We start from the raw sequence: 14405 nt of genomic DNA on the forward strand, positions 1-14405 counted from the left end.
TGAGCATTTAGTACCTCTCCCTGCGGCGGAATCCACTCCCCCGTGAAGGATCGGCACAAAACTTACTTCACTTAATCTTTGAACCGGAGGTTCAGCGTGGGCTTTCTGTGCAAACGCCTTCCCAGGAGACGATGCATCCAGGCCCAGCTGCGCCTCCCTCAGCCGCTCTCTCCTCTGCAGTCCCCCGGCGGCCGCGGCGTTTCCTCGGCCAGCCCGATTTCTGGTTGACGGGAAACTCTTCAGAGAAGGTCCTCTGAAGAGCTGCCTCAGCGCAACCGGGCGGTTGGATGCACCTTCCAGATGTCAGCATCTCTCTCAGATGCTGCTTTTTCAGCCTCTAAGAAAACAAGTTAAAAATAATTAAAAAGCAATACTGTGACTTCCTTTGCCCTAACTCGCGTATAATTTATTTATTTCGAAATGGTGGCAGGACAAGAAACGCCCAGGCATGGAGCTGGCCTCACCCCCAGCGCCGCGCAGCCCGCAGGTGCAACGCGGACATGGACGGAAAGGCAACCGTGCCACCTCCTGGGCAGGAACGAATCTGCCTTTGGGCAGAGCGGGCACCCACGAGAACTGGCTGGCAACCCAGCAGAAAGGCTTTTAAAATGCAAAACCAAAACCAAGCTCGGTGATTAGGTAAAGAACTGATGATGTCAGGTTGCAAAAATATCTCCTTTTATATCCTGGTGCATTAGGGTGTGAAGTCTAAAAGGCAAAGAAATGAAACAGAACAGGTTCTGGAGCAGATGGCTTCACAAGCTCTGTCCCTTCGCAGCCACGGGGGCACGGCTGCCTCCAGCACCGTGCTCGCATTCCCGCACCATGAATCAGATCCTGGAATAGCATTAGATTACCTTAAATCTGAGGTTTTTAAGGGTAATATGTGCTTGAGACACTTTCTACACTTCTGAGGTGCACTTTCCTTTAAAGAAGGGAAAAGGAGAATAGAAAGAAGAGAAAAGAAAGAAATGAATATTCTCATGTGCTGCCCGAGCTCAGCAGCGGTGCTGGGAGAAAATGACTGGACAAGGTGAGATTGCAAAGCAGTTGCTCTATGAATCATCAGGGGTTGTGCAAGGCCTTGCACGGCCACTCGGGACATCACAGCACCTGCGAGCAGAAGCAGCACACGAGTGTTTTGGGAATGCTGCGACCTCGGCACCAGCCCTTCCTCTGAGGAGCCACCAGACTCCAGGTACCAGCTGTGAACATCCTCGTGTCTGAACATCAGGGACACAGGCAAATAAAGAGTATGGCTAAGCACAGTTAGATGCGATCATCACCCTGCTAGCAGCCCTTTCCCTCTCAGCCTGGTTATTGCTGCTCTGCCGGGTCTGGGCTCAGGAGCTTTCCCTGGGAACGCGCCATCCGGCATACGTCAGCATGCGACATCCTCCTAGGTCCTGTTCCCTTCCAGTCGGCCATCTTCAGCAACAGCAATACTTCAGCTTTCTAACCTATTATTCTACCTTCAATCCTACCCAACTTTGGGGACAGCAAACTTCAGAACAGATGGTAAACTCAGAAAATCAGATAGCATTTGCCTTTTCTGAGCCGTCGCATGTCCCAGTTCAGACCAAAAAGAAATCCCATCAGGCAAATCCAATTCTAGCTCAGCTGTAAATCTGGAAAATGGATTATGCAATGTCTGACATCAATAGCTGGATGTGAACGTTGAGCTGAGGTTGGGATGAGATCAAAGCATTCAGTACTTACAGATTTAAAAAGACTAAGACTAAAGCACTCTGATTTTTCAACAAAAGATTACAAGATTGGTAAGAGAGAGAAGATTTTCAACTGGGTTATGCCAGCTCTATTCTAACACAAGTATTTATCCATTGTGTAGATCACGACTGCTTCTGGACTGCCTAAAGCACAGAGAAGGTGATGCTTTTTACTCCTGGCCCTGAACTCTTCAGCATTTAGTAGGTGATTCCCAGCAAGGCCAAAACAGGGACCATCTGATAGCAGCACTGTTGGTTCACATTATTGTGCAGCAGCTATTTCAAATTCCATTCAGAAAAATACTTTTACTATACATATGCTTTTCACTGGTGTTACACAGAAGTTAGACACAATCTGCAATTGCATATGTGCAACAGCATTGCCATTGCTGCCCTGTATTTGTCTTGCCCAGGTTAGTTGTTAAATTCTCATCACCTCTCTTAAATTCACTGCGTCATACTCAAAGATTACCTTGGTCAGATACTCAGCTGCTTATATAGGCCTTCAACTTCATTCCAAGTAGAAAATAAAAAGGTTCAAAACAGATAAAGAAAAGTCTTAATAAATAACAATTCTTTAATAAAGTGTTACAAAACTTCTAACAATGACTGTACAAGCACTCAGTGTTAGGATGTCCTGTACCACCCTGGCAGAGGACTGCTTGTGGGGAGATGCCAAATGCCTCCTCAGGTGTCTGATCTTGCTAGGTGAACAGAATAAGAAAATTTAAAGCATTTAAGTACAACTGCAGTATGTAACTATAAGTAAACATGCACTTAAGAATTGTGAGAAGCAAAAGCAAAGTGTGTTATGTTGATTGATATCCCAGAATTTGAGGAATTAAAAAGATATGTATCCTATCATGAACATTTGTCCATGACTGTCAGCAATGCAAATCTTTTCTTCAGGGTCCTCATGGAAGTTAGAAGCGAGATTCTTTCAGATATTTGGCTGATAAACTGTATATGCATTTGAATTCTAGCACTGATTGTCTTATTCTGAATACATCCTCATGTTCCTGAATTTAAAAATCAGTTAAATTTACAAGGCTGCAAACTGGTAAGCTAATGAAGAATACCACTGTCATACTCAAAGGCAAAAAAAAAAAATCAAAAAGGAAAAGGAATTGCAAATTTCTCCATGTATGGAATTTGACCAATTTCCTTGTGGGGAAATGAAAATATTAATAAATAACAAAACAGGCCAAAACACATCATCTTCCTGGTGAGATTTTTCTTGCAAAAAATCCAATAAGTAAATCCAACAAGGTTGAACCAATGGTTTGGTTCAATTCAAATTCTCTTTCCACATATATATATACACGTATATATGGGTTAGCCATAAGAATAGCAAAGCTCATGCTATAGGCTGTGCAAATTATATCTATAGTCTGTGGCTGGATCAGTAAGTACAGCGTAAAGCCACTGTACTATTATGTTAACTCAACCGAATTTGTGTCACTTGTGCTGCTCTGCTGTTCCTGCTGATAAACCAGGGCTAAACCAGTCCAACTACAGCAAAAAATTCCCAGGCAAAGTTCTGCTGTCCCTTTGCCTCTTGTTGCACCCAACTTCTTCCAGTGCAGTGAAAGTCCTGAAGACTGAGTGAGCTCAGACTAGCTCCATGGGGCAGAGAAAACTGTCCTAAAACAATGATTCAGTAAGAAACAGGGGCTCAGAAAGACGCAGAACCACAGTTGTGCAAATCTCATCTAAATTTGCTGCTGGGAAGAGGTACAACTTCTACTGCTGCAGTGTTTGGAAATACCACTTTCCCAGCCCCACAGAACCTCACCGAAACTGATGCAAGCAGCAAAGTGTGGTCCACAGAAGGGAGATGTAAGTTAATATTGCACCTGTCCAGCCTGTACATTATGTTTTCCTCAACTCTGCAGTTTGGCTACCTCTTATAATCTTTATTTCTGATGGTGATATGCTAGTGCTCATTAATTTTGTTTGAAGTAATATAATCTACTAAAATCAATTGTATGCACACACTATGAATTGTAACAGATCTCCCGAATGTGCAGTGTCTGCCATCAGAGCACCTCTGTTGTTGTTTGATATATTCACATCTCTGTAGGCAGTAACGATAGAGGCTGAGACACACTAACCTGCACTGAAAGTGGTACCACAACGTCAGGAATTCTCCCTGCCTGATCCCTTCTGTCATCGGAATAAGAAATGCTCCCAGGGAACCACTGCAGGAAACCACAAAAAGTTTGTTCCTTAGGGTGTAATCAAAAACCAGAGCTGACAAACAGGGTATTGTATGCACAAAAGGACTTATTCACAGACTAACAATGTCTCTGGGTACCAGCAGTCCTTGCTGTATGCAGCATGCAGGCTTTAGATTCAGATATGCCTTCTTAAACCTCTGGAAGTCTTCATTTGGATGCTGAGATTGTATTAAAAATGAAAGCCACTACCCCCCTGGAGTAAAAGAGCCACAGCTGTAGCCAGCATCACGTTTTCAGTCATATCAAAATTGGATTCTCTTAATACAAAACACTCTTCCTCCTCTGCTCCGAGATCCAATCGCCAGGTTTTACATCCATTTGCAACATCTTCATCACCCACTTGTCTCTCCTGGCTCCATCAATGAATTCATCAAGAGACAGCTGCCCTGTATACAGGATGAGGAGGACACAGGATAGGGACACAAAACATGACAGATAGACACAAATGAAGAGGAAGACACAGGAAGTAAAAACAACATCCTATGCATTAGAAGAAAATGGGTTAATAGACGAAAGGTACGCTACACAATTTCCCCATGTAGTTTAGGCCAGCTAGCTAAAAGACAACCACCACCCTGCAAACCACACCATTCACACCTACACTGTCCTTTTGGCTAACAGGAAATGTTGCATTAATTTACACATGCTCCTCCAGGAGGATTGCGAGTCTGATCCTGCAAGCTCTGTCTGATTTGACTAGACCCCTTGTCCTTATTCATACTATTGTGCCTGGACTGGAATCTCCATTTTGGCTACTTGAAGTTTTGAGAATGACATAGGTATGGCATCAAAATCCAGATGAAATAGTGACTCCTGAGTATTTTATATTAAAATAATGAAGATTACTTTCTACTGCTGCACAGAGTTGCTCTGGATTCTAACCCCTGCACAACAAAACAGAGCCTAACCTGACATGTCTAATATGAGTAATGAGATTGTCCTAAGTGATTTTTTTGATAAACCTAATTAAAACTAGTCTGGCCAGCAGAGATATCTTTTCATTATGCATGAGTGCAATCTAAGGTATCAATTCCTTACCATCCCCATTCTCATCCACCAACTGAAATATCCTGTTGACAACCTCCTCTGGTGTGAGCAATGGAGTCCTCTCCTCCACTTCAGACCGACACACTTTCTTCAGCTCGTAGATAGACTGAAAAGAAGTTCACAGGTTAGAAGGACTGGCACATGGAAATCAGTGCTGTCCTTTTTATTTTCTCAGCAGTGTAAAGGTCTGAGGGCTACAGTTTCAACCCTTTTTTTCAGAAACATCTGCCACTGAACAGCCCTAGATCATGAACAAAACCTTCTACCTTATAATTATGCATACTGTGGATTATATTATTTGTACTTTGAAACTGCTGCCCATCCATTTTACTTATGTGTATTGGTCAAACCTCAGGTTCCTTTGCAACGAGCATGGCAAGAGTTTCACAGACATGAAAAAAATCATACTGAGAAATCAAATGATTTTTTCCAGGGTCTATGCAGATCTGAAACCAGGCACACCTGGATTTAGCCACCTCTCTCCTAGTGAACTTCTGCCCAAGCTACAAAATCACAAACCTGTATTAGCACATATTTTGACCCATAGTTTCTGTTCCACTTTGTGTCACTGGAACATGGCAGATTTTGCCTATTCCTCCCTCTGTGTATTCGTTCCTCTATCCTCCTCGCAAGACAACTACCTGTTCACTGTTAATTTTGCTCATCAGGCTGAAGGCTTTTGCCTGAAGTCTTCCCAGACAGGGGATTAGCAAGGGCAGAACACAGCTCTGGCCAATTCCTCGCTGACCTTAAAACCATAGTTGAACCTGCCCTGGACAAGCTCCCCCAAACTCTATCACACCTTTCCTAGTGATGTAGTAGGTAACTAAAACTGATCGCATTTCCCCAGCTGCTGACTTTTCAGCCAGAAGAACTTGGTTTTGCACAGAAAGATTCAATTGCTCTGATGATGAGTTTTCTTGATATTGCAGTTCAACTAAGAGCCTAAAATGGCTGATACCACTGATTAAGCCTCACAAATACAGCTGTGAAAGGCTGACTATAACAGCACCTAGATGCAGGGGCAGACACTAACACAATCACTGAGAGATTTATCTAAGGCTACACAGCAGAAAAAGCCCAGGCATCTCATATCTCTGCCCCTCTCTGCTAAACCACTAGGCCATATGCCCTCTCTCATACTTACACAGTCACTAATTAAAAGCAATTGAAGAACATAAAAACCCAGAGAGAACCACAAAAAGGATTTCTGTACTAATTCATGCTTATTCTCACTCTCACTTAAACAGGAAACCTGGCTCCTGTAAGGAATACAGGGTGAAATGTGCCCTCTCCCACCATGCCACTTCCAGTTCATGTAATGAATTTTGGCATGAAGAGTTGAAAGGAAAAGCAGGGCAGAGAGATACAGGGACTCCCCAGCTGCACCTGGCTGCTGCATTTCTGGGCAGCTTCCGCACAAGCGGGGCCAAGGCCTGTGGCTGCCCCTGGGTACAACTGATTCCTCATCAGCCCCACCAGGTCTCCACAAAACCACTCTGCAAATGACCCCTTTTGCCTAGGCCAGGCATTTCACTTCATCACTATCCACAGCTGCTTTGAAACAGTGGATTATCACTATCTGCCCTATATGAGCTACATGCATCATTATGTTGCCAAAGAATGGCAATTACTTAAATAAGTAATTAGGCAATACCCACTTACCTCAACAATTTCTAGCAGCTCAGGCTTATCTATGCAGCCATTCCCATCCTTGTCATATACTTTGAATGTCCACTTCAGTTTATGTTCCAGTTTTCCTCGTAAAACGAGATTTAAAGCAGCCACATATTCCAGAAAGTCAATGGTGTTATCCTGTAGGAAAAAAGAGACAGTCTGAATGGCATTTAACCACATATAGTTGACAGAAAACTGCTTAAGAAAGAGGGATGAAAAAGCTGCCAAAAAAGATACTCTGCAATATCAGCTATTTATTTCCCACTTTATATTTATAAAAGACTTGTGCATTTCCCAAACTATTTAAAATTACAGCCATGCCCCTCTGTCTCCACCAGGATGAGTTCCCAAGAAGTGTGAGAATAGATAATAAGCATTTTTTCCCACACCGCAATAAGGGGGGAACACCTGCCAGGACTCCAGAAATACAAGCAATTTAAACGCACTGGGACAATACAGATTACATGGATGATGGAGAGGCAGGAGAGGATCACTGAGTGCAGGAGATGCTGGCTTTTTTGGAAGGGATCACCATTCTGAGAGACTTTAGCTGCTTCACCTGCCAGAGTAACACTCAAGCATTGCTCCTTTCTTCCATCCTTCACCCTTGATTGATCTTGATTCATCCAAGGAAGATGGTGACAACAATGAAAGTGCAACTGTTCAGAAGGAAGCAAGTGCAAGAGCACTTGCTCTAAGAGACTTATGTCAAGTCTTCAGCCTCCTAAAACCCTTTTTTAAAAGGCTTTAGAAAGATTCATGGTTCCTTTGGCAGCCTCCAGCAGATGGCCCTCCTGCAGCTCAGCACCATTCCCGAAGGCCAAGTGCTCAACAGCGCATGTCACCTCCGAGCAGTCCCAACCTGGTTAGCAAAATTGCCCTTTGGAAAAATCTAGCCTATGCGTGTCCTCCACAGGCTGCTCTGTCGGTAGGCACTTAAATACTTTGTAATACTTGTGAGCAAGAACTGTCATTACTGGACTTAGAAAGCAAAAAAGATAATTTAGGATGTATTTGTTTTGATGTCCTTATCTTAGCACTAAATCTTTTAGATCATTAGGCCCTGAATATTGATTGTTAGGCCCAGTTTAATTGATTATATACCATAGGCCTGTTTAGCAAGCACACGAACCTAGGCCTAATTTAATGCACTTAATTTTAGCATATATGCAAGTACCATGTCCCTACAAAAAAAGGGAGGAGGGGGCCTCAGTCATCAGGGAAACGCCTTTAAGCTAAGGATGGGACTTCCTCCTTTAATGCGCACTGCTTATTGCCATTAGAAAAACTACCTGAATTGCACTGATGAACATATTTTGCCTGGCTACAGCAGGCCAGAGAGACCAGGCCATTTCTGCAGGAATCCCTTTCTACATGAATTTCATCATGCAATTGGAATCTATGCTTTTTGCAGGAACTTGGGTTTTGCTCACTTCAAGTTTTGAAACAAGGTTGATCTGCCTACATTTTCTGTAGCTTTTTTATAATCCTTTCTCAAACTGACTTTTAACCACCACCACAGTGCAAATTTGCCACTGGTTTCAAAGGAAGTGTAATAGAAATTGTTTGATATAATACAAGCAATATCCAATATTTGTCTCAGCTTTTCCTGTGTGGATAGGCAAACAGCCACATACTTCAAATAAGATCAAGAGCTTCAGAAAATCTAACAGTCTGGCAAACATCGCTTACCCATTTCAACAGGAGAAGGACAAGCGCCTCATGTTTATCTGAGTATCTGAAATATTATGGGCTAGTATTATGCTATCATTTGCACCAACACATGAGTAAGTATAACTACTAAACCAAGAAGCTCACTTTTCCCAGGTGTCTGACGAAAAATACATCTAAGACAATCAAGACCAAAATATCAGAATTGCTCAGCATTCCTTAGCTTTTGAGTAGCTAAAATCAGTATTTTGTTACATGCTACCTGTTCATAATGTACATATACACTTCCTCCACTGTATATCAAATCCAAGTAGGACTTTACTCCACTGTAATTCCTCCTGTACCATAACAGATAAATATTTTTTCAGTTAGCAACCTTTGTTATTTGAAGGCTTTCAGCAATACTGTCTCAAAAGTGAGGCTGCCTAAGTTTAAATCTTTTAATCCATCCTTAGGTGAAGGACGTTCTGTTCTTAATTCTCATACAGATTTATGAGGAGATAAATCCACACCATACTGTAAAGACAGGTGCAGTGTGTGCTTATGTAAGGAAGGAGACTGCGACACAGTGCAGGATCCCACCAGCCTCACAGCTGTATCCCCCTCTGTTCATTTCCAGGTGTGTTTTGAATCCAAAGAAAGAGCACACTTCCAGCCAGCTCTTGCATTGCAAGAAGTGATGGAACTGCAATACAGCCCTGGCAGATCCCTTGCCTTCAATCTCATTAAATGTAATAAGAGCGAAAAATGCCCCAAAACATCTCCAAATTGGAGAAGGAAGAGAGTACTGGTTATTGGCCAAATCATTGCAATAGCTCCTTGCCACTTACCCCATTCTTATCAAAAGCTCTGAACATGTTTTCAATATACTCTGCAGCTTCGCGATTATCCTGGACTCCAAAGAAGCGCTTGAATTCATGCATGAAGAGGGTCCCACTGGGACATTCCACCACAAATTTCTTATACCATTCCTGCAATTCAGCAACATCAATTTCTGCTTGTCCCCCTTCAGCATTGGTGAACTGCTGTCCCATTTTGTTCTGTAAAGCAGAAGAGAAAGAAGAAAGGAAAAGAAACAAAAAAGAAAATTCAAAGTCCTGGTACTGTCCTTTTGTCACCTTTAGTTGCTTTCTCTTTGTTCTTTTTCTTCCTGCAGTTTCTTGCCTTTGTTTCTCTGGTGTTGATGTTGTATCCTGCTATTTTGCTTTATTTTTTGTCTTTCACTTTATTCTTCCTCCTTCTCTCCTACAGGCTCTACTCACCTTTACAGTTTTGTAAGCTCACTTGGTGATCCTAGAGTGCTTCCCTTCGTTAAGGCAGTGCAACATGTGTCAGACCTGCATAAAAATAACTAAGATCATTAGGAGATTCCCACCTATTAGTCACAGAGACCTTCAGATGTTTTAAGCTGCACCCTACTTAGAAGCAGACTCCATGGAGACTCAGGGTGCTGCTGGAGGTCTACACCTTCATGTCAAAGGATTTGGGAGCTGAGATTCCCTTTATGTGACCTATAACCTCACTCACTTGATCCTGTGCTTTTTCTAGAAAACAAAGTGATCTAAAGTGAACTCTTGGACATTAGTTTTTAAATCTTCATATATATTAGCAGTTTGTAGGGGCACTACAATTTTTCAGTGAAAGAAGGTATATTAATAAACAACTTTTACTGAGAGAGAATTTTGATAAAACATCCATATATAACTAACTATACTCACCTGAGAAAACTCCTGATAATGTTAACAGGACTGCTAATGCATCAGGCTAACTGAATACATGCTGGGTGCCTTACACTATACAAATTAATTTAGAAAAACAACAAATGCCCATAACTAAGTGCATGTATCTCTCTGATTTTCATAATTCCTTTTTGAAATTCTCATATGAAGCTTTGTAAAAGTCTTTCATTTCTTTATATATATATGTTTTTTTAAGTGTTGAGGTTTCCTTCCTTCCCTTCCCCATTTTATCTCCTTGAAATACTTGCTATACTCACCTTGTTCTGTTACAAAGCAATAGCACCTAAGAGAGAAAGGGGGGGGGAACCCTACTCCTTACCACTGAGTATTACTTACTGCTTTTATTATAGATACTAACTATAGCTCTAATACAAGCCTCTTTTATCAAAGAACCCTGATACTAGGCTGCTCACAATTGCACACTACCCAAAAAAAAAAAACCCAAAACCCACACCCCTCATTCCTAGAAACATCCTCCTTCTTCTTTTTATTCCTTAATGGAACCACCAACCTTTATACATATTGTGCCAGGTGTTCTGAATCCAACTATCTTTCTGTGTCAGCTGGAAAGAAATGACCTGTAGCTATAAATGTGTTTGAGCCATCCTGGCTTGCAGATAGGATTCTTCCTTTAAGGAGATTAGAGCAGTATTAATAGGAAACAATATATTCCCCATTACACTAACACTAAGGGCCATAAAGATTTAAATTGCTCCTTTTAGAAACAGATTAGAAAGAAGAATTTCTAATATGAAAGACACAGGTCAAGAATCAGTTTAGCACTTGCTACTGCAGAAGCATCTGGTTTCTACAATAAGAACAAGACTTACTCTGAGTCCACTCATGCATGTGAGTAATCCTTCAGTGGTATTCTATATATATACAGACTTGCAGGGGCATAGTCTGACTTTGCACTTCTATAGTTCTTCACACGTGAGGATGCTCAAGCAACCTAGGGATTCACTCAAGAGCCTCTGAAAAGGAGGGAAGATAGGCAGGGCAGCAGAAGTGTAGAAAGAGAGGAGAGGGGCTAGAGGAGTTACTAGAAAGACTAAAGATGCTTTTTTTTCCTGTAAAAAAGTGGTTTTTTGGCCTGATGGTGTAGAGGAATACTGTTTGTCTATTCTTGTACCTAAAAGAATGCAACATGCTTAATAAACTTAAGCCTTCCTCTTACAAATGCTTCAGGCATAAACTTCAAGCCCTGAATCTAAATTAATTTGTATCTCTAGTGGAGTAGCCTGAGGGCTGATGGAGAAAGTGTATTGGATCCATCCCCTGACATGTGCCTTTTAGCTAGAACTACTAGAAAGAAGTCTAGAAATCATAGTCACTGTGATATCTATAAACTGTTTGTGTCGCATTCTCTATTTCCCCATTGTCACTCAATACATCATATCTATGCATCATCCCTATGCTCATTATGTGCATCGTATAGAATAACAGCTTTTTCCCTCCTCTACTGATACATTTCTTGCCCTTTCAGATATTAACCAAGATGAATCATGGGTTCTACATTTAGGCTGCAAACATAGTTTTAGGGAAACTAGAGGCACCTTTCCTGTGGAGACACTGGTGGGGGGAGTCATCAGATTTTTTTACTGCAACACAGGTGGGGGAATTTCACATGCACCAGTGTGAAGATCTCCACGGTTTCGTGCTGCTCACCTGTGTGGAGCTGCTTGCTGGAATGTGAGTGCTGTGAGCACAAGACTCCACATGCCCAGGACATTATGTTGCCTCATTGCATAATTTTGTTTTGCCTTATGGGAACTTAGTGATCTGTTCCCAGGAGAGAAAATGGTTCCCCCTTTTGTTTTGATTACTAGGATCTTTTCCAGCTAGGAACAAAGGACTGAAAGATCTGGGTTACAGAGTCTGATCTGTGCTATTGTAGGTATTGTGACATACAATCCCTTTAATAAATGTGTAGTGATGCTTATTTGGCACTGAAGTACTTAAACCCGTAGCTCCTGGTATGAAAATTCCTCTGTATACAAGTCTCACTTTACAAAAAACACGCTCTGCTGACTGTGTACTGACAGAGCTGTTGTCTCTAGTCATTAGAATATTGGTTTATGGAGCACAGTTATCAGATAAGGGATTTTTCCATATGATTTGAAAAAGATGCAGGTAGAGGTTAATAGAGATAACTAAAAATGAAAATAATTTCTAGAAAACACCGTAATAAAGAGGTTGGTGCTCTTTGGCTACCTGAAAGTTTAGGATCAATGCTGTATAAAATGACACAGACTAGAGAAATATTATGCCAGAATGAAAACTTTGGATGATAGAGTTGCAAACAGGTAACATCTGATTACACGTCCTGCCTTATGAGCCATCCCTAGATTATCACCAATGCAGCTCAGAAAGCTGCAGAGTTTCCCAGCCAAGAGCGTGGAAAACTAGACAGCTCACTTCCCGTCGGTTCACTAACAAACATGCTACCACACGCTTTAGCAAAGGCTAGTAGAAATTCAAGAAAAAAAAAAACTGCAGAGGGATGGGAAGACTCATTTGTTTGGCATCTGCACGACAGCCTCGGCTGCCTCCGCTGCATGGTAATCAAGGCAAGGTGCCGCGGCAGGCGCAGCCGCCTGGCTTGAGAGCCCCAGGACGCAAGGAAAGCGGAGGGAAGACCAGTCCTCGGAGCGCTCAAGCGGCCACCCTTAGTCACCTTGCTGCCTTGCTCCATTACTTTCAACAAACTGGCCTTTGCCTGCACTGAGACACTTCTGGTGGCTCAGGCAGTCTAAAGTGTCCTTTGAGCAGGCCTAGAAAGAGAAAAAACTCTGCAGCAGTCCCGGTCCCGCCAGCAGCAGGCAGACCGGGGCGTGCGGCTGAAGGGTGCGTGCAGTGTTCCCGTCAGCGTCTGCTGTCCAAGGTGCACCGAGTCCGGCGTACCAGACTGCAAACGAAGGCAGGCCTGAAACTTCCTTAAATTGATGCCAGGCAGGACAGACATGTGGATATGAGGAATGCAAGGAGGATGCACGGCAACTTTTGTGCTGACCCATTTCCATACCTGCCTGAAGAGGGGAAGGGAGCAACACCCTTTCTCCTGTAGGTTTACCTGCATTCTTCCTATTTGCAGCTGCCTCCTCTTCTTCCTATAAAAAAAAATTACCCATTACTAGGCTTACAAGGTAGAGGAAACTCATCAGAAAATATCTTAGTGAGATTTTGAAGGAGCAAAAAAAGGACCTAGAAAAGACTGAGGACTGATCAAAGATCCTTAATATTTTGGCTGGGGAGTTCAGCCCAACATTTCTCTATCCATCTCTTGTCAATTCATCACTAAATTAGCCAAATATTGCACATTTTTATATGTTGGGAATAACCACATGGTATTGGATATTATTACAAGAGCTGCTCTCCCTAATTTTGTACAGTGAAACCAACAGGTGGAAAAAATCTAAAATTTACCAATGCGGTGTTATCCTATCATGAAAAATGCTACCCTTTGAGCCTTGCCTATTGTCTTTTATTTCCAGAGAGATCTGACCATATGCTGACAAACTATTACTACACGTCACCTCAGAGCAGCTACATTTCAGCGGTGAATGAAGTTTGAAATATTTATCTTGTGCTTTGGCATCTTACAAGACAAATGTCCCACGAAAAATGCAAAATTACACATTTTTAGCACATGTTGAAAATTTTCAAAACTTTGCATGATCCCCAAACCTTGGCAGAGGGTTAAGCTTTGGGTGCATGCTTTGGCTGTAGGTCAGTCTCTCCAACAGCAGGAATTGGCACTATGAGTCTTCAGGAGTGGAAGGAGAAGGGAATTTCCTGCTTTTCTCAAGTCAATTGAAACTGAAGTGTACAGTATTATAGGATCCCTTGAAACCAAGATTCACCACTGAGTCACTATTCCCCACCTATGAGGAAAAGAAATTAATTGAGGGCCTCGCAGAGACCTCAGCGGAAGGCTCAATTGCGCTGCTGGAGCAGGGTGATGCAGCAGGGCACCGCGGCAGCTGCAGGTAGGTTTGCGAGCGTGGATGGAGGTGCGGTAGGAGAGGCAGAGGAACATATTTTTTATGGCTTTCTGGAAAAAAAACAGAAAACAAACAAAAAAAACCCACTTGTGGTTGTGCCTTAATCACACCTGACCTTAAGGCTTGTCTTTGTTCAGCGCTGTGGATGCGCGAGGCTGCAAATAGGGTTTTGAACTTAGAAAAAGTTGATTTTTTAAAAAAAAAAGATGGAGTATTTATTTGGAAAAGGTAGAAGGCAGCGAGGTGGGTGGGGGGGGTTATTACGCCCCGTTTGCCTGCAGAGCCGCGGGCCGCTGCTGC

The 14405-nt window shown here is 42.4% G+C and overlaps 1 protein-coding gene across 1 annotated transcript; it reads right to left on the minus strand.

Moving 5' to 3' along the window:
- Window positions 1-4092: 4092 nt before the first annotated feature.
- On the minus strand, window positions 4093-9652 carry GUCA1B (guanylate cyclase activator 1B). Its single transcript, XM_026077219.1, has 5 exons — window positions 9625-9652; window positions 9193-9402; window positions 6680-6829; window positions 5006-5120; window positions 4093-4353 (listed from the first exon to the last, which is right to left on the minus strand). The coding sequence occupies exons 2-5, from the start codon at window positions 9394-9396 to the stop codon at window positions 4226-4228; spliced, it is 597 nt and encodes a 198-aa protein (XP_025933004.1). The 5' UTR covers window positions 9397-9402; window positions 9625-9652; the 3' UTR covers window positions 4093-4225.
- Window positions 9653-14405: the final 4753 nt, after the last annotated feature.

Source organism: Apteryx rowi, unplaced genomic scaffold (assembly GCF_003343035.1).
Source record: "Apteryx rowi isolate R43461 unplaced genomic scaffold, aptRow1 scaffold_45, whole genome shotgun sequence".
NCBI classification, from domain to species: Eukaryota; Metazoa; Chordata; class Aves; order Apterygiformes; family Apterygidae; genus Apteryx; species Apteryx rowi.